The following is a 20,737-nucleotide window of genomic DNA, read 5'->3' as shown; positions in this document are numbered from 1 at the left end:
TGAATTATGCTGCTATAAACATTGATGTGGCTGTGTCTCTGTAGTATGCTGTTTTTCAGTCCTTTGGGTATAGACCGAGGAGAGCTAGCTTCCGCTCCCATTTATTACTGATTTTATTTCTTGCACTTTAGGAGTCTTGTTAAGGAAGTCAGGGCCTAATCCAACATGATGAAGATTTGGGCCTCCTTTTTCCTCCTTTTCCTTTGGACTAATTTCTAGGTCCTTTATCCACTTTAAGTTAAATTTTGTGCATGTTGAGAGATAGAGGTTTATTTTCATTTTGCTGCATATGGATTTCCAGTTCTCCAAGGACCATTTGTTGAACAGGCTATCTTTTTTTTTTCCATTGTATATTTTTGTCTAGTATGAGATAACCGTATTTATGTGGGTTTGTCTCTGTGTCTTCTATTCGGTACCATTGGTCTACATGTCTATTTTGGTGCAAATACCATGCTGTTTTTGTTACTATAGCTTTGTCGTATAGTTTAAGGTCTGGTATTGTGATGCCTCTTGCTTCACTCTTCTTGCTAAGGATTGCTTTGGCTATTCTGCGTCTCTTATTTTTCCAAATGAATTTCATGATCGCTTTTTCTATTTCTATAAGGAATGATGGGATTTTAATTGGAATTGCATTGAATCTGTATAGCACTTTGGGTAGTATGGCCATTTTGACAATATTGTTTACTTTTTAAAGCTGTTCTATTGAGGTATGATTTACAATTTAATTTTAAATGTACAATTCAGTGATTTTAATAAATGTATAGAGTTGTATAGCCATCACCCCCCCAAATTTTCCTTGTGCCCTTTTACCAAACTCCCATGCTCAGCTATCAGTTGCTTTCTGTCTATAAATTTGCCTTTAGACAGTTTATATAAATTCATATATTGTGTAGTCTTTGTGTACAGCTTTTTTTTTTACTTAACATAATGTTTTTGAGGTCCATCCATGTATCAGTACTTCATTCCTTTTTATATTTAAACAGTATATCATTGTAAGGATATCTTACATTTTATGTATCCCTCATCAGATGATATCCACTTTGACCCGTTTCCACATTTTGCCTATAACGCATAATGTTGTTGTGAACATTTATGTTCAGGCTTTGTGTGGATAAATGTTTTTGCTTCTCTTGGTTATATACCTAAGAAGTAGAATTGCTGTGTCATAGGGTAACTTTATGTTTAACTTTTTGTGGAATAGCCAGACTGTTTTTTATAACGTTGGTATCATTTTACATTCCCACCAGCAATTAAGAAGGTTCTAATTTCTCTACATCTTTGCCCATACTTGTTATTTTCTGTTTTTTGATTATAGTCATCTTAGTGGGTGTGAAGTAGTATCTCATTGTGGTTTTATTTACATTTCCTAGTGAATAATGATGTCAAGCATCTTTTCGTGTGCTTATTGGCCATTTGTGTTCTTTTTTGGAGAAATGTCTTTCCCATTGTTGATCTCTAGTTTAATTCCATTGTGTCAAGTAATATATTTGGAGTGATTTCATTTCTTTTAAGTTTATTGAGACATGTTTATGGCCTAGCATATAATATAGTTTATCTTGGAGAATGATCCATATGTGGTTAAAAGGAATGCTTTGTTTATGTCAGTTATATGTAGAGATCAGATTGATTGACGGTGTTCAAGTCTTATATATCCTTGCTAATTTTCATTCTTGTTCTATTAATTATTGAGTATAGAGAACTGAAATCTCTAACTGCAATTGAAATATCTATAATGAAATTGTTTCTTCCTTCAATTACATCATCTCTTGCTTTATACTGTTTTATATGTCTAACTATTGTGAGGTTTTTTTTTTGTTTGTTTGTTTTTGTGGGTGTGTATGTGTGTGTGTGATTGAACCCAGGGCACTTAACCACTGCGGTACATTCCCAGCCCTTTTTTTATTTTGAGATGGTCTTGCTGAGTTGCTTAGGGCCTTGTTAGATTGCTATTGTTGCCTCAGCCTCCCTAATGGGATTACAGGTATGAACCACCGCCTGGCTTGTTTTGACTTTTTTTAAAAAAAATATTTATTCTTAAGCTTTAGGTGGACACAATATCTTTATTTTACATTTATGTGGTGCTGAGGATGGAACCCAGTGCCTCATGCATGCTAAGCAAGCACTCTACCACTCTAGCCACAACCCCCACCCCCCCCCCTTTGACTTTTTAATTGTTGCTAAATATCCCTCTTTGTCTCTAAAAATATTTCTCTTAACTTTTTTTTTTAACTTAATGTAGCCATTTAGTTCTCTTATGACTATTGTTTTCATGGTACATATTTTCCCATTGTTCTTTGAACTTATTCATGACTTTGAAAATGTAGTGTCTCTTGTAGATAGCATATGGGTAGATCTTGTTTGTCTTTTATTTTCCTTCCAGTCTGACATTTTCTGCCTTTTGTTGGAGATGTTTTGATCACTGATATTTAACATAATTATTGTTGTGTCTCAGTTTATTTTTGCCATTTGCTAGTTGTTTTATTTATGGATCTTGATTATTTTATTGGAATTCATAGTAGTATTAAATGAATTCAATAAAATATAGAAACTTTGCCCAGTATACCTCATTCCATGCACCTTTTTTTTGTGCTATTACTATCATTCATAAATGTGTTGTTTATATAAATATGTATACCCTATAGATACATTAAAAGCCCAACAGTACAGTGTTATAATTATTGCTTTATACAATCTTATTTTTTTTAAAGAGATGAACAGAACATATCTAAAAAGGTATATTTATAGAGTCATGTCAATCCATATGCTTACTATTTCCTCTGTTTTTCATTTTTACTTGTGGATTTGCTATTTTGGTATTATTTCCTTTCAGTTTTATGGACCTCTTTTAATATTTTGTTTTGCTAGTAATAAATTCTCCTTTTCTTTTTTTATTTTTATTTTTTATTTTTGTAGAACTGGGAGTTGAATCTAAGTGTGTTCTACTACTAAGCCACATCCCCAGACCTTTTTATTTTTATTTTAAGACAAGATCTCCCTAAGTTGCTGAGGCTGGTCTTGAATTTACAGCCCTCCTACCTTAGCTTCCCAAGAAGTTGGGATCACAAGCCTGCCCATCATGCCAGCCTCCCTGTCTTTTTCAACCTGGAATGTTTTCATCATCATCTTCACTTATAAAGGATATTTTTGTTGGGTATGGATTTTTATGATGGCAATTTTTAGAAGCGTTAGCTCTTTGACTATGTCATCACAGTGCCTTCTGACCTCCTTTATTTCTAATAAGAAGTTTTAACTGATTTTTAAAGTATACTCAGCCCTTTATATCCAAGGATTTCACATCTATGATTCAACCAACTATGGGTCAAAAATATTCCGGTGAAAAACTGCTTCTATTTTGAACATGTATAGACCCTATATAATACAGTATAACACATTTACATAGTGTTTGCATCATATTAGGTATTATAAGTAACCTAGAGATGATTTAAAGCAAAGTATATCAGCCATAGGAATTAAGGCACATGGGGCGTGGTTTATTTGCAAGGCCTTGCATTACAAAGAGTAAAGAAAGTATGCTGAAAAGGTATTTAGGTTATATGCGAGTTCTGTGCTATTTTATATAAGGCATTTGAACATCCACAGGTTTTCATATCCACTGTGGCTCCTGGAACCAATTCCCAACTGTTACTTTGAGAGAGAACTATATTCTGATCAGAAGTCAGCTATTAATCATATTGATTTTGTGCATGATGTCATTTTTCTCTTGCTGTTTGGAGATCTTCATTGTGTCTTTGGCTTTTAGCAGTATTATCATGTGTCTAGGTTTGGATCTTTCTGTGGTTATTCTAGTTGGGATTTATTGAGGTTCTTAGAACTGTACCTTACATTTTTTTTTTTTTTTAATACCAGAGATTGAGCCCAGGGATGCTTAAACACTGAGCCACATCCACAGCCTGTTTATTTTAATTTAAAATTTTTAATTTTGAGACTGTGTCTTGCTAAGTTGCTTAGGACCTTGCTGTGTTGCTGAGGCTGGCTTTAAACCTGTAATCCTCCTGTCCCAGCCTCCCAAGCCACTGGGATTACAAGCTTGCGCCAATGTGCCTGTTATTTCTTTTTCTTTTCTTTTTTTTTAAAGAGACAGAGAGAGACAGAGAGAGAGAAATTTTTTTTGATATCTATTTTTTAGTTTTCGGTGGACACAACATCTTTATTTATTTATTTTTTAATGTGGTGCTGAGGATCAAACCCAGCATCCTGTGCATGCCAGGCGAGCACGCTACTGCTTGAGCCACATCCCCAGCCCTGCCTATTATTTCTTTAGATATATTTTTCTGCTCCATTTTCTTCTTTACCAGGGATTCCTGTTTTATGTGTATTGGTATGTTTTATGTTGTTCCAAAGTTCTTTGATGAACTCTTAGGTTTTCTTCAATCTTCTTTTTTTTCCCTCTGTTCTTAAAATTGGATAATTTCTATGGGCTCATTTTCAAATACACTTATTCTTTCTTCTGCCATATAGAGTCTGTTGTTTATCTTCTCTAGTGAGTTTTTAATTTATTACTTTATTCTTAACTCTAGTATTTCCATTTAGTTCTTCTAAAAGAATTTCAGCTGAGAGTCTGTTAATACATTGTTGTTATATTTTCTTTTTAATTCTTAAAACATGGTTCCTTTTAGTTCTTTGAATGTATTATTATATCTGATTTGAAATATTTATTTCTAAATGTAACATCTGGAGAGTCAGAAAATTTTTGTTAACTGCTTTTTTCCCTCTGAGTGTATTCTGCATGTGTCTTGTAATTTCTTGCTGTAAACTCAGCATTTTTGATAATATTCTGTACCAGTTCCAGATACTGGTTTTTTATTCCCTGGAGGTTGTTGGCTTTATATTAATTTTCTAGGAATGAATCTGTAAAATATGTCTCTATTGGTGTATGTATATTGATTTTTCTGCTCAGTTTTTTGGTTGGGTTTTTAATATTATTTTAATTTTATAGCCTGGTTTTCCAGAGTCTCCTTGCTGTGTTTGCTTAGCTTAATGGCTAATTATTGGACAGTTGTGCTCAAAAACTTAAAGTAAATAAAGTTTCTTTGCTCTGCTGATGGATTTCTGTGTAGGTAGTAGAGTATTCATTATTCAGACATGTCATTTCTGTCCAGTTTTTATTTTATGTTGGACCCCTTTGAATCTTTTATTTGCATGTATACAGCCAGGCTTGTGTGACTGTTGTGGGACCTTTCTACTGTCTGCTGTGTCTGTGAGCAACCTCAGCCAGAAATTTGTTTGTCCTACTCAGGATTGCAGCTTCAGGCTAACAGAGCTGAGCAGTTGGCCCTCCTCTCATGCTTTCACATTTGGAAGTTGCCTCTGCTGATAGTGGCACAGGGCACAGCTCAAAATGAAAGTAAGCAATTTCGTACCATGCCAAGATAGCCTACAGTGCCCTTGTGGAACACCTACATTGCTGGAGCTGGAGGTGTGGTGGATGGGAGAAGCCTAAACCAGAATTTCAGAGATTCTCACCATTTCTACCAGAAACACAGCAGTTTTTAATCATTGGCACTTCTCAATATTTTGTATTCTTTTGTTGGATTTCTAGTATGTTGAAATGTTTTTGTAAATTTTGACCAGATTTATAGTTGCCTTTTGGGGAGAAGAATTGCTATCTCTCTGTCATATCTGGCAGTACTTTTATAATCTTTTAAAAATAACAAAACCAAAAAGCTGGGCACATTGGTATTTGCTTGTAATCACAGCTACTAGGGAGGCTGAGACAGGAGGATCACAAATTAATAGCCAGCCTGAGCAACTTAGTGAAACTCTTCTTAAAGAGAGAGAGAGAGAGAGAGAGAGAGAGAGAGAGAGAGAGAGAGAGAGAGATATTGATTGGCTGGGGGACTAGGGATTTAGCTCAATGGTAGAGCATACTGGGCTTAATCCCCACTATAGATGATAGATAGATAGATAGATAGATAGATAGATAGATAGATAGATGAGTAAATAAAAGAACCATGAACTAGGATCCCAGAGTTATAGTTGTAAATTTTCTTTGGTGCTTTTTTACTGTTTTGTTATAAAATAGGAATTTGGATTTTATTACCTATGATTAAGAATCTTTCCTCTTTATTTGTGATAAATTAATAAAGTACTTTAAAAAGCAAAAATAGGGTTGGGGCTGTAGCTTAGTGGTAGAGTGCTTGCCTCACATGTGTGAGGCACTGGGTTCAATCCTCAGCACCACATAAAAATAAGTAAATAAAGATATTGTGTCCATTTACAACTAAAAGAAATATTTTAAAAAGCAAAATATATATAGATTTCATCACTATTCTGCTTGTTGTCCTCCAGTGGCTTCTTATTCTAGGCATACTTTCCAAAGTTTTTATCATGGTTCCAGTGACTTTATGTAATCTGGTTCCTAGCTTACTTTCTGGTCTTGTTCCTTTCCTTGATTCCTCTTGCTTATTGTTACAGCCACTTAGGTAGAACTCCTAGAGGTTGTGGGAACATAGGCAAGCATGTTTTCATCTCAGGTTGTGTTTTCCCCCATCTCCTAGGAATCTCTTTTTCCCACAGAGCTTATGGCTTGCCTTCTCAATTCATTCAGATCACTGCTTACCATGGCATCTCATTACAGAGGACTTTCTATGACTGTGCTTTCTAAAGTAGTGTTTTCCCCATCCCTCAATCTCTACTGCCATACATTTATCTTATTACCACCTCATACTATAGTGGCTGTTTTGACTGTATTCTCTTCTAGAATGTAAGCCATAGAACCAGGGACCTTGTTTATTTTTTTCTTCGGTAGAGATCCAAAACCTAGAATAGAACCTGGCACACAGCTAATGGATGCATGGATGGATAAAGGTGGGTGGATGCATGATGAATTGGACTTTCTGATTTTGTTTAAAATAGAAGTTCATGGTTATTGGATATAGTAAGTTTTAGAAAGCCAGCAAACCTAGTGTTTATAGTATACACAGGTGGAGTCCCAGGCTTACCAGATGATGAAGATGCTGCTGAGTTAATTTTATTCCCACTTTATGTTCTTCATTAATTTTTTTTTTTTTTTGAGTACTGGAGATTGAACTCAGAGGCAGTTGACCACTGAGCCACATCTCCAGCGCTATTCTTTGATTTATTTAGAGACAAAGTCTCACTGAGTTGCTTAGTGCCTTGCTTTTGCTGAGGCTGGCTTTGAACTTATGATCCTCCTGCTTGACCTTCTGAGCTGCTGGGATTATAGGCATGCACGACCACACCCAGCTTCTTCATTAAATTTTGCTTGGTGAAATAGTAAGGAGAAAAGGAATTAGAATAGAAAAATACCAGAATATATGCTTTGACAGGGATGAATTTTAGAACTGAAAGTGACTTATATTCACTTTCAAAATTACACCACCTTCAATTTATATCACTCTTCTTCCTTCACATTGCTCAAGTGATGAAACTTCAGACTAAGAAGATAGACCACATTGCCTGTGGTCACCACAGTTAATTGGTTATGTGTCCTGCAACTGTCAAATTTTAAGTTATGCCCCATATTGGAGGTCTTATGAGAATCTATGAGATTTCCCATTTCCCTTAGTATAGCAGATATAGCTCTAGTCCAGTATTCCTTATTTCTTCCATTTGTCCCATGTCTTCCTGACTCTTGGGTTTCCTTTCTCAGAAACCCATGTGGTTTCTGTCTCTTATACCAGATGGACATGGACCATCTTTTTTATCTTTGTACTTTTATGTCAACGGTGTCCATAACAGTATCTTACTGAGTACAAAGTATGTGCTCTGAAAATATGTGAAACTTTTGAATTATATTAGTATATATTAAAGGGTTCCTATTGCCTAAATGGTTCTAATGCTAGAAAATTGTTATCACAAATCTAGTTTTGGAATCACTTTTTCTCTTGAGACTGTGTGATAAACAGTAATAGTATATTACTTTTGCCTGTATCTGACCTAAAATCTTCTAGTTCTGTTATGGTTTGTATAGAAAAATCAAGTTACTACATATTTAAAGCATCTAGACCTCTTTGAATCCAAAGGTGCTTAACCACTGAGCCACATCCTCAGCCTTTTTTGTATTTATAGACAGGGTCTTGCTGAGTTGCTTAAGGCCTCACTAAGTTGCTGAGACTGGTCTTGAACTTGTGATTCTCCTGTAACAGCCTCCTGAACTGCTGGGATTACAGGTGTGCGCCACCCCACCTGGCTCTAGAACCTCTTAAAAATTTTCTTTCCAGTGCTGGGGATTGAACTCAGAGCCTTGAACTTGCTAGACAAGTGCTGTACCACTGAGTTACACCTTTCAGTCCCCAAAACTGATCTAATTATGGTACTGGTAAAGTTCATCTCAGGGCAGGTGAAAGGCTTAGTGAAGTAGATAGAATCCAGTTTGTGGATTTGATCCTGATGTTCTGTATCTTGAGACTGAGGCAAGGGCTTCTTATGACATAATGGGTCCAGGAGGTTGGTAAAAAGGAGAGGACAAAAGTCTGTTCAGAGAAGTGATGGCTTAAGAAAGAAAAGCTGACTGAGTACCTGAGACTGGCTACGCAAATGTGGAAAGTTTAGAGGCCAATATACATTTCACAAGTGGTATCAGATGAGGTTTCTTCTGGGGAACTGGCAATCCTGATATCTATATAAACGGAACCAGATAAATTTGGCTTTTTTTCTCTACATAGAATGTGAAGACTGTGTCCGAGACCCCTGCAGTGCCACCAGTTTCAGAAGATGAAGATGATGATGATGATGCTACTCCACCCCCAGTGATTGCTCCACGCCCAGAGCATACAAAATCTGTGAGTCTGTGGGGACCTGAACAACTTTCTGATTTATTAGAATGAAAAGGGGAAGAGTGGATTAGTATTGAGACCTAGAAGTTTAATACCCTTGTAGGGATTCTTAAATTTTGGAGATAGTGAAATCATTAAAACACCTTTTCTGACAGTATTTTTTATGTGATTAAAGACAAGAAGGTATATTTATTTTTGGTTTGCAGATAGTCCCACCATATCCTATTTAATTGGTGTTTATGTCAACCCAGCTGTGGTATACTCTGTTTGTTCTCCATGGATAGCACAGGAAGATACATAGAATTGGTGTAACTTAGTTCAGAGCTAAAATAAATTATTCCAGTCTCCTGGGAAGCAACAAATTGTCTTGCTACAGATCTTTTTCTTCTCTGTTAAATGTGTAGCGTTCAGCCTCTTACATCAACATTGATGATACTGACAGACCCAAGAGAATTTATAAATACATTAGCGCTATTAATATATTGTACATCAGGAGTGCATTTTGATGCCGGATGTTGGCAATGATTTCTTTTAACTTCCTTTGAGGTTCTTGCAGCTCAGAATAGTCAAAGTCCCTGTGTCCTCACTTTGCAGTCTAGTCCCTGTGGATTTTACTTGATTTAGCATCATTGAGCACTGACCTGCCATCAGATGATAGTCTACAAATGTTTCTTTGTTTGGGCTTTTTATTATGAGAATTCCATCTAGGACTTAAGCTCTCTGGTAATGCAAAAACAAAAGGCTCTCTGAAAGAGAGCATTCAGAAAGTGTTCAGGCAGAAGTTGGTTGAATGAATATAGGAAATATAGTGGAAGAAATTTGAGGGGGTTAGATGACCACTTAGAGTGAGAATTTGTGAACAGAATCTACAGAATCACCTTGTCTATAGGTCACAAAATCACCTTAAGGAAAAATGGGCTTTAAAATTAATGTTGGAGAATCACACCCTTTGGGACAGGAGTCCCCTGTGTTTCTCTTTTGCTAGCAAAACAGTAAACCATCTTTTTCTGTTTTTTCAAGGGAAAAAAAAGTAAAAATTGTCAGAATATCTCACATTGAGCTAATTGGTTTACAAGCATGTTCATTTAAAACATTTTTTCCCCTCTATACCTTGAACTCTTCTGAAATAGAGGCAATCTGTATATATGTACTTTTAGTGCTTAACATAGTTTTTGACAGATTTCAAAGTGCAGTAAATATTGAATAAAGGAGTGGATTGATAAATTTGATTTCATGGCATTCCTTTCTGAATAGGTATTGTTGACTACTAATTTATAGAAGAAGCAACTGAGATTTGGGGAGATAAATTGATATATCCACAGCTACTTAGTAAGCAAAAGAGCCAGGATTTGAAAGCAGATAATTAACCCTAAATCCCAGTTGTTTTCTACCATAACACAGTGGCATTTTTGTGTGTGCAGACCTGTGCTGAAAGCCAGATAAGGAGAATATTAGAAAAGGAAAAGACAGGGTTTTTATTTGTTGTTGTTATTGTTTTGTTGTTTTCTTTTTCCTCTCAAGGAGCCATATCAGGAGAAGCAGAGATATAGGACAAGGAGTATGGTTGTAGATGCCTGGAATAGAGTTTGTCTACATATACGAGAATAGGAAATTGAGAAATCATTATGCTAGAGTAGTCAGGAAGTCAGACCAGCTGAAGGATCTCATTTGTTTATTCATCAATTCCATCAAACATTATCTTCATGCTTAATTAGGTAGGTAAGTGGTTAGATAGAAGAACTCAGAATGAGTAACATACATTCTGTGTCCTCATAGGATAAACTATCTAAAAGAAAATTATGATATTTTTCATGACAAAATCTGATAAATACCTTGAAGCAACTCCTTGGGAAAGGAAGTGTAATTTAGGATTGTTTCTTTTGAAATAGTGTACAGTTCTCATTTCATGTAACTTTTATCCATTTCTCCTGTCACTTTCTTACCTCCTTTACCAGAATGAGAGTATATGGGCAGTGTTTTATATGGGATTAGGCTTAGAGTAGATTTGCAGTAAATGTTTGTTAAGTAATGAATGAATAAGAAATAGTATCTTCAGAAGCTAAATTTTAAGCGCTTAATTTCTACTGGGCATAATTCTAATCATTTCACTCATCAATGTATTTTTATAACAAAGGTGTAAGATAGGCATCATATCACCATTTTATAGATGAGGGAACTCAAGTACAAAGAAAAGTAGCCTGCCCAAAGTCATGCATATGATAAGAATAAGAGTTGGGATTTAAGCCCAGGTAGTCAAGTTTGTGAGTCTGTGTTCTAAATCACCTAAATCAACAAGAGTAGTTCTTCTCTGTAAGGGTTCAGTCTAATGAGGGAGTAACACAGTGGCAGAAAATGTTAAGTGTTATTAGCAGTACAGAGTGCTATGGGAATAGAGGATTTCATTTCATCTTGGGAAAACATATTACAGCTAAGAAAGATTCCCATCTAATGATGGAATCTCCTCTAGATAATTTCTACTGAGAGTTGCGTAGCCCTTTCAAGTATCATCAGTGCTGAAACTCTCACTAATCCCTGTTATATACATTGAGAACAAGGAAGGCTATTTCACCCCAAGCAGATGGGCCTAGGCACAGAGGAAGAATAATACAGATTTTGAAATATGAGAAAGAATGAATTTGGGGCAATTTGTTCTGTGGATATTCTAACTGCTCATGTGGAAGATGTTTCCCTATGCTAACAAAGGCTGGTTTTGCCCAAATTTTGCACCAATAATGCAGGTATACACACGGTCCGTGATTGAACCACTTCCAACTACTCCAACTCGGGATGTGGCTACATCTCCCATTTCACCTACTGAGAATAACACCACTTTGCCAGATGCTTTGACCCGGAATACTGAGAAGCAGAAGAAGAAGCCTAAAATGTCTGATGAGGAAATCTTGGAGAAATTACGTAAGGACTTTGTAGTTTTCTGAACCTCCCTTTTGTCTGTGACTGGTCAAACATAGAGATGTCATTCTATTACTATAAAAGATCTTGATCCTAGGTTAGGACAGTGTACCTGGCTGGCTATACTTGGTGCCATAGCCTTGCAGATTGTGCTTGTCTTCACCCTGCCCTTCCACCTCACTTTCCTGTCTCATTAGCTCTGATTGGATACCATGTCAGGATGGAGATGTGATAGGAGAGAATGTGGATAGCTCATTTTGAGGGCAAGGCAACTCTTATCCCTAGGCATGTAATGGAGATAAGTAGCTTTTATCCAGTAATAATGTAGGAAAGTATGTTGAGAAAGATGGATGCCTTGCCTATACCTGATGGAAAGAGTGCTATTAATTACAGATGTTTATCATTGACTTAGAAGAAGACAGATCTGCCATCATGGTTGCAGGAGAGAAAGGAAGAGAAGCCCAACATTTGTGAACTGTACTATGGAATCAAATGACTAGCAGGATGTTTTCTTGATTTTTTTTTCATTTAATTCTCATATTAACCCTGTGAAGACAGGCATTATGGTCCTTGTTTTTACAGTTAAGGTTTTTTTAGTCCCAAAGAGGCTAAATATCCTGACCCAAATCACAACTAGGAAATGGCAAGGCTGAGATTAGAACACAAACACGTAAGACTGGGCATGGTGGCATATCTAATCCCAGCAACTTGGGAGGAGGCAGGAGGATAGCAAGTTTGAGGCCAGCCTGAGAAATATAGCAAGATCCTGTCTCAAAATAAAAAATAAAAAGGGGTAGGGCTGGGGATATAGCTCAATTGGTAGAGTGCTTGCCTTGCATGCATAAGGCCTTGGGTTCAATCCCCAGCACCACAGGAAAAAAAAGTGGAGTGGGCTGGGAATGTGGATCAGTTGTAAAGTGCCCCTGGATTCAGTCCTCAGTACCAAACAAACAAACAACAACAACAAAAATTGAACACAAGCTTATATTCTTATGAATAGAGCTCCTTGCCTCTTTCTGTGAGTGGACACTTCCATTTCACTTTATTTTAGCAGCCAGAAATGAGGGTAATCTGTTTCTGTGTTTTCATAAAAGGCAGAACTATACTAAGGGAAGGACTAGGTTAATCTATTGACTTGGAAAAATCGTTTGACAAGGGCCTTGGATTTATTCACTGTACCTACTTATGTCCAAAGAGGCTTTTGTATGACTTATTTGGCCAAGTTTGCAAACTGGCATTGCTTTCTAATGCTCTAGTTAAGCAGCTCTTTACTTCTTCCTGATAATTGTTTGACTTTTTAACAAATTTTGCTCTTAAAAATTGCCCTCGCCTGGGGCCATCATCAAATGATTAAGTAAAAGCCACTTACCTAGTCATTATTTTACTCCTATATAGATCTTCTTCCCTAAACCAACCAACCAACCACACACACACACACACACGGAAAAGCATACTGTGGACAGAGACTAAAAACCAAACTCCTAATCTTATCTCTGACACCAGTTTGCTATGTGATCCTGGGGAAGGAGATTCCCTTCCATGGGTCTCAGTTCCCCACTAGAATTCAAGTTGTGAAACCCACTGAGTTCTTTCATACCATTGTGTCTTTGCACTTGAAGTATCCTGTTTTAAACTTCTCAGCTTTCTCTCCCTGGCTGGCCTTCTACTTATCCTATAAAAGGTAGCCCAGATGGCACCTTTCTGGAGTCTTTCCAGTCTCTTTTTCTGTGTCTCTTTCTATATCCCATTGGCATTTATCACAGCAATTATTATGTTTTATGGCATTTTATGCTTACTTGTCTATCTTTTCCATAAGATTGAGCTCCTTGAGAGACTTTCTTAACTGTGCCTTATCTGTTTATTCCTAAGACTTGGTACATATCATGAATAAACATTTATTAAATAAATTAAAAAATTAATATGAATGGCTCTTAGGAGTTTAGAAATGGAATAGATTACTCTGAATAAAAGCAGTCAAAGAGATGAAACCTTGGGTTGGGCTTCATTGAGGAAAAGCTATGAGCCTGCTTAGTATGCTTTTCGGGAATTAGAGACACTTCTTTAATCCTTGTCAACTCCAGGGGTTGAGGGGCACATGGGGTCTGTTTTGTGTCTTGATCTGGAAAAAAATGATTCATGGTCTCTGTTTCTTTCAAAGGGAGCATAGTGAGTGTGGGCGATCCTAAGAAGAAGTATACACGGTTTGAGAAGATTGGACAAGGGTTAGTAGGGGCATTTTCTTTTCCTGGAGAAATGACTTAAAACTGTGTATGTTAGCATATAAGATTCTGCTGTGTTTTGCCTCTCATGAACTTTGTTCTTCTTTCTTCACCTCCCCCTCTGGAGGTGTTATTTCAGGCTGACATCAGGTTTGGTACTGAGAATTATGCTTAAGATGAGAGATGTGCTATTCATTGACCATATTGCAAAAAATTCCCCTGCAGTGAGAGTAAGAGAACCATTTTTATTTAACACAAAACTAGTTTCCTAAATTATACTTGGTGCCAAGACCTATTAGCACTAATATGAAATGAAAAACCCAGAACTACAGATCTTTCTGCTAGTGTAGTAGCCCTGTTTTTCTAGGTGGCTGTCAGAATCCATGACTCTTCATCTGGGTTCCTTTTCTGCAACTTCTATGCTGCCCTTAGTGCCCTGAACTCAGCACATTTTAACTGAGTTCTTTTCATGTGCTAGGCTTTATGAGTACAGCTCATCATCAGTGCTGAAATCTCTGCCTTTAAGGAACTCAGGTCAATAGAAGGAGATAGACAAAGAATTATAATATATTGTGCTAAGTCCTTTAAAAGTATTTGGCCATTGGGGCTAGGGTTGTGACTCAGTGGAAGAGCACTTGCCTAGCATGTGTGAGGCACTGGGTTCAATTTTCAGCACCACAAATAAATAAAATAAAGGTCCATCAAAAACTAAAAAAAAATTTTAAAAAAAGTATTTGGCTATTATTTTGAGCCCAAAAAGTAATACATAAAAGGTCAGATCTGGTATGATTTTATTTATATGAAATCCAAGAACAGGTAAAACTACTATATAGCAGTGGAAGTCACAATAGTGATTACTTCTGAGGGAGGGATAGTGGGAAAGAAGTATGAAGGAACCTTAGGGGAAACTCTTGGCAGTGAACAAAAATCATCAAGTGTTACACTTAAGATTTGTGCAAATTACTCTAGGAAAATTACATCTCTGCATGAAAATAATGAGATTTCTGCATATTACCAAAAGAGCTGAAATTTAAGGAAAAAACCCCATAAACCTGACTTATTATAGGCTCTGAATGTTAGTGGAACAGAAGCATTGTTGCTAATGAAGTCATTGATAATTTTCTGTTTTAAATTCTTTCTTATTATTTTCCTTCTGAAAATAGGAGAAGAATTGCATAATGTAGGAATGTTATGATTATGTATCATTTCTATAATGTACGTATGTTATTTACGTATAATGTTTGGTTTAATCCTCAAGACAACTTAGGGTTGAGTGGATCTCACATTTTTTTTTCCTGATCCCATTGTTTTTCCTACTAGATATGCTTTTGTGAGTCTGAACTGGTATAAGTTGAGAAGAAATCATTTTGCTTGCTTCAGAGTAATATAGAAGGCATTTCCTTTAGGTAGTTAAACGGAGACCTTAAGAGTGTAGGCAAAAAGGTACATGGACAAATCAGATCCCTTCTCTGAATTTGAATTTCTTTGTCTGTAAAGGAAGAAGGAATTGAAGGATTGTGGTTTAATGGATTTTCACTTTCACATCTGTGAAAAGTTTTTCTTTTTAATAGCTGTATGAGATCTATTCAAAACTTTCTTTCCTGCTTACTTGACAGATCTGTTATAGCTAAGGCAAAAAGAAAATATTTATTAAGCACCTATGCTAGTGTTTCTGCATACCATAATTTAAAAAAATATAAATGCCACCCCAGTATGTTGAATTTGTACTATAATAATTTTTGCTTGCTTTTTCCCCCCCAGTAAGACCTGAAGTTTATTATGCTTCAAACCTGGTGTTCATATGCCTTGACATATGAGAAATAATATATGACTCAATATGATTTCAAGGTAGAAATAATTATGAACTAACCAGTGAGCTTAGTAGCTTTCTAGAACTTTGTAAACATGGCAACCTAGTCCAATCTCCTGAAACTTGAGCATGTTTGTCCTTTAAGAATGGTGCATCTGGGGCTGGGGTTGTGGCTCAGTGGTTGAGCACCCCCCCCTAGCATGGTTGAGGCACCGGGTTCGATCCTCAACCCCACATAAAAATAAATAAAATTGTGTCCATCTACAACTAAAACAAAAAATCAAAAAAACAAAAGAAGTGGTGGATCTGGTCAGGTGCAGTGGTATATGCCTGTAATCCTAGCAAGTTAGGGGGCTGATGCAGGAGGATTGCGAGTTCAAGGCCAGCTTCAGCAACTTAGTGAGACCCTCAGAAACTTAGCAAGATCCTGTCTTAAAATAAAAAGGACTGGGAATAGTTCAATGGTAAAGCACCCCTGGGTTTAATTCTCCATACGAAAAAAAAGAAAGTACATCTGATAGGATCAGGATGGGTATGGGAAGAAGATAGATACCCGCTTTGTGGCAGAGGATGGCCAGGGGTTGGATGATAAAGCAGTGAAGAAATAACTGCCAGTGCAAATAAGCCATTCCTCATTTGATAATCAATATCTTATGATCACAGTTTCCAGTTATATAGCTGGACTCCCAACTAAAGAATGGTGGTTAGGGAGCTGGTGATCATAATTTCTAGCTGGAAGGCATACTTAAAAGTGACCACTGAGGTGTCCTGATTTCTCTGGGAAGTATAACCTCAGGGCTTCAGTGAATGCATTCTTGTAAAAGATCAGAATTCAGAATATCTTCAAATTACATCGTGTATATCTGACATGGCATGCGGAGCTACAAATATATGTTGTAATTACTCACGTACAGATACGCAGGATTTGTGTTTATAGGCATAGAATGAGGGTTTTAGTTCTTTCAAATGAACACAGTTACTTTCCTAGCATTATTTCTAGCATTTCTTTCTCTTACCCAACCTGTTTGTGTGTGTGTGTATGTATATATATATATATATATATATATATATACATGCATGTACATATGTGTGTCTAGTGGGGTTATTCTTATCTTGGGGTTTGGTAGAAATATCAAATTTTCTGTGAATATGTATATTTGAATAAGTATATTTAATATCATTTTATGGTGAAAAATGAAAACTAAAAATTGATGTTCTCTTGGCAGGAAAAAATGATTGAAAAGCACAGTTTCAAAGGGTCATAATATCATAAAACATCAGTGGAAAGGGTACTTCAAGATTATTTTAGAATATTCAGTGTAGTTTTGCAAGTTTTATAGTTTTTTGGTGTAAATTTTAACTGAAGATAACATGCATAAGCAAACAAATCAATGAATTTTCAAAAAATGAACATATCCATGTAACCAACATCCAGATTAAGAAAGAGAACATTACTAGCTGGGCATGGTGGTATATGCCTATAATCCCAGCTATTGGGGAGGCTGAGGCAGGAGGACTGCACATTTGAGGGCAGCCTCAACAACTTGGTAAGATCTGTCTCAAAATTAAAGGGCTGGGGATATAACTCAGTGGTAAAGTACCTCCCTAGCATGTGTGAGCCCTGGGTTCAATCAGTAGTAGAGAGGGAGAAGGAGACAGCTGGGGGGGACCCAGGAAAGAAAGAGAACATTATTGACACCTCACAAGTCCATATACTTTTTTGATAAATATAAATAAGCCACCTACCCTGCCTCATTCTGAAATTCTCCCTAGGAGGCTTTCCTGTCCCACCTCACTCCCAGTTGAAAATCACAGATTTAATTCTGTCCTTGTTTACAGATGAAGAGTTTAAAGCCACAAGAGGTAGCAACTTGCCAAGGGTGGTAAAGAAGAGGAAGGCAAACAGGAGCAAGAAACTTATGTACTTGACACCTATCATATTTTATTTTAGTCACGTGAACTAATTGATTTAAATTCTTATATTCATATTATGAAAGAGAAAAATGAAGCTCAGAGAAGTTACATAACTTGCTCAAGATCAGATAGCTAGTAAATATTAGGTAGAAGTTCTAGATTGAAACTCAGGTCAGTTGACCAGTAGAGCCTCTGTTCTCTTTACAATCACATATTGCCTGTCAACTATGAGAATTGGGAGGGCTGTGAACGGGGCGGGGGGGATTATTTTTGCTGTAATTATTATTAACTTAAACTGCCAGATTGTGTATAGAGCTACATTTAACAAATGGTACTTTATTAGAAAATCTGTATTTTTCTCTCTCCCCCCCACCCCTTCAGTGCTTCTGGCACTGTGTACACTGCAATGGATGTTGCCACAGGACAGGAGGTAAGTAGACACCACCAGCTCTTTCGTTTCTACTTTTTTTTAATGGGGGGGGTTAATTTTTAGCCTTTCTTAGCTCAATAAGGACATTTCTAGTTTCTATCTATACCATACTAGAACCAAATAACATGAGGAGACAAATATTTTGGAAGTTTTCTGCAGTTACAATATGGAGAACAGGTTGGAAAAGGTAAGAGAGGACCAGGTGAGTCAGGAGGTACTTCCAGGTGAGAGATGATTGTTTAGAGTAAGTTAATAGCATAGTATAGAATGATAGAAGTAGGTGGATTTGAGAATAATTTGCAGGTAGATTTGATAGGATTTGGTGATGGACTGAATGAGAGAATGTCTTACAAGTGTGGTATTATTCAAGGACAAAGAAAAGGGGTGTAAGTGTAGTTAGGAGGTTGGATCCTGCCTGAGAGGCTTTCTTGTAGCACTGCCTAGTGGATAATTGCTTATACAAACTTGGTGCTTGACGGAGAAATCTATTAAAGGAGATTTAAGTCCATGTCTGTTGCCTCCTCATCTAGTGGTTCTGCTGTTACTCTGTGCCCAGGATATGACTGGATACTAGAGTCCTCATTTATCTAGAGGCACCTCTTTGTCCTCATTTCATTAAGACAGGAGAACCCGGACCTTATTGCTTAAAACTTACTGATCCAAGATATAATCTATAGCAGAAGAACAATATGAAGGGAATATAGAGCTCTTGGGATTTCTTCATAGTTTAGTCTTTGGCTGAAGATCAGGAATGTTGGCAGGTGGGCTGGGAGAATTTCTTAGTCCAAAGAGTGCTGGAACCCAGAAATTGAGAGAGGCACCTTCTCTTCCAGTGAAAGTAGAGTTGGCCTCCTCAGAGTGAGGCTTCTAGAAACACACGTGTATATTTTTTTCCATTAATCAAATGTTTTCTTTTTAGATATACATGACAGCAGAGTGTATGTATTTTGACATACTATATGTACATGGCCACTTGTATATTTTTGATGATTGAAACATTCTGGTATCCTGGAAAAGCAGTGTCTAATAGGGGAGCACTTAGTTCACTAAGCTCTTGTTAGGTTTTTGCAAGCGTTAAAGCTCCATCTAGGGTAAGTCAACTTTAAAAATCACCATTAGAGATAAAGATATATTCATTGTTCTTTGAGGTGAAAATCCAAAGACATAGATGCTTATCTTAAACTATTTATATTACTTTTGGTAAATTCATTTGATCTCTCTGAGCCTGAATTTTACTTATTTATAAAAAGTGTATAATAACATATACCTGACAGAAGTGTTGAAAGAATTCAGTAAAGGAGTGTTTGTGAAAATACATCATAAATTTAAGAACCACCATCTTTATTCATTCATTCATATATATATATATATATATATATATATATATATATATATATATGTATTCTACAAAGTATTTACTGAGCTTTTGCTTTATGCTGTACCTTGTGCTCATAACTATATGAAAGATTCAGTCTTGTGCAAGCACTGCAACATTAAGATCATAAGTAAATGTAAAACACCATAATTTCCATGGTATAAATATATAAGTCTTATGGAGTTGACAGAATCTGCCTTAAAGTAAAAATAGTGGTGAGGAAAGGAAGTATTAGCATGCCAGTTTTAAAGACAGTGAATTTGATGCCAAGATGGAAAAAAATTAAAAAGATTATACCAATCCTAAAAAGAACCCTATGAGATAGGTGATGTTATCACCTTTTTATTGGTGAGGAGTGTTCCAGAAGTGTAAATAACTTTTTTTTTTAACAGGTTGTGCTAACAGCAATTAGCAAGGACTGGATTATAATCTTTTAACTCTTAGTTCTATGCATTTTGGGCTGCAAAGCCACCACAGAATTGAGGTTAGATGCTAGGGTCTCTTCATGTCATGTTTCTTAGGCATTACAGCCCTTGATATGGGAGACAGGCAAGTGATGGGGCTGGGGAGGCAGGGAGAACTCCTTGAAGCTCTGGAAGCTGCCTGTGTGAGGAGCTGGCTATAGGAAAAAGAAACTGGACTTCATTGTGTGCTTGCCTTGTGGTTACAAAACTATGAATGGAACAAATCCATTAGGTTGGCTAATGCAGTGTGATGAGGAAGGCCTTATTTCCTGCCACAGGGAGTATAGATCTTTAGTGGAGCTAGAGGGATGCTCTTAGTCTTTTTGAGTGAGTGGTTATTGGAGGTTATCCAGCTGGGAAAAGCAGAGCTACTCTGTCACATATAGGAAGATTAGCATGTTAGTGCTGGGAAGTCTTCCAATTACAGATCAAACAATTATATTTCAAACCTGTTTTTAAAGTGAATGCATATAATAGAAAGATCAGACTGGAAAAGCCTTTAGAGTCTCATAGAGCTGAGAGCATTGATTATGATTTAGGCAATTTTCTTGTAAGTCTCAGGCATAATTTCTTTCCTGAAAAAGGAAATCATGGTTTTTACTTTGTAGGGTAGTTAGGTATTACTAAAATAATATAAATAGAGTACCTAGCACAGAGCCTGCACATGGTAACCATTCAATGAACAGTAGCAGTGAGAGGAGGTTGGTTGGTTGTTGCTTTGGTTACTACTGCTGCTGTTTCATTCTTGCTATGCCAGGTACTTATCAAGTGCTGCCATTATTACTATGACTACTATTTTCATTGTTATCTTCCTTTATTACTTAAATCCTTTACTTAAATGAGTAACATGTTGGCC

General features: G+C 36.6%; 1 protein-coding gene across 5 annotated transcripts in view; it reads left to right on the top strand.

Annotated features, from left to right (window-relative positions):
* The window catches only part of Pak1 (p21 (RAC1) activated kinase 1), a 148,868-nt gene that overhangs the window by 111,892 nt on the left and 16,239 nt on the right, over positions 1–20,737 (top strand). For all 5 annotated transcript variants that reach the window (XM_058578564.1, XM_046442047.2, XM_046442049.2 and 2 more), the window contains exons 6-9: positions 8,649–8,765; positions 11,498–11,672; positions 13,828–13,891; positions 17,994–18,042. In XM_058578564.1, coding sequence (XP_058434547.1) covers positions 8,649–8,765; positions 11,498–11,672; positions 13,828–13,891; positions 17,994–18,042 — 405 coding nt within the window. The remainder of the gene's footprint in view (positions 1–8,648; positions 8,766–11,497; positions 11,673–13,827; positions 13,892–17,993; positions 18,043–20,737) is intronic.

Source organism: Marmota monax, unplaced genomic scaffold (assembly GCF_021218885.2).
Source record: "Marmota monax isolate L192 unplaced genomic scaffold, Marmota_monax_Labrador192_F-V1.1 WCK01_AAM20220418_F8-fsc00068, whole genome shotgun sequence".
Classification (NCBI taxonomy): Eukaryota; Metazoa; Chordata; class Mammalia; order Rodentia; family Sciuridae; genus Marmota; species Marmota monax.
This window is presented reverse-complemented; position numbering and strand designations above follow the sequence as displayed.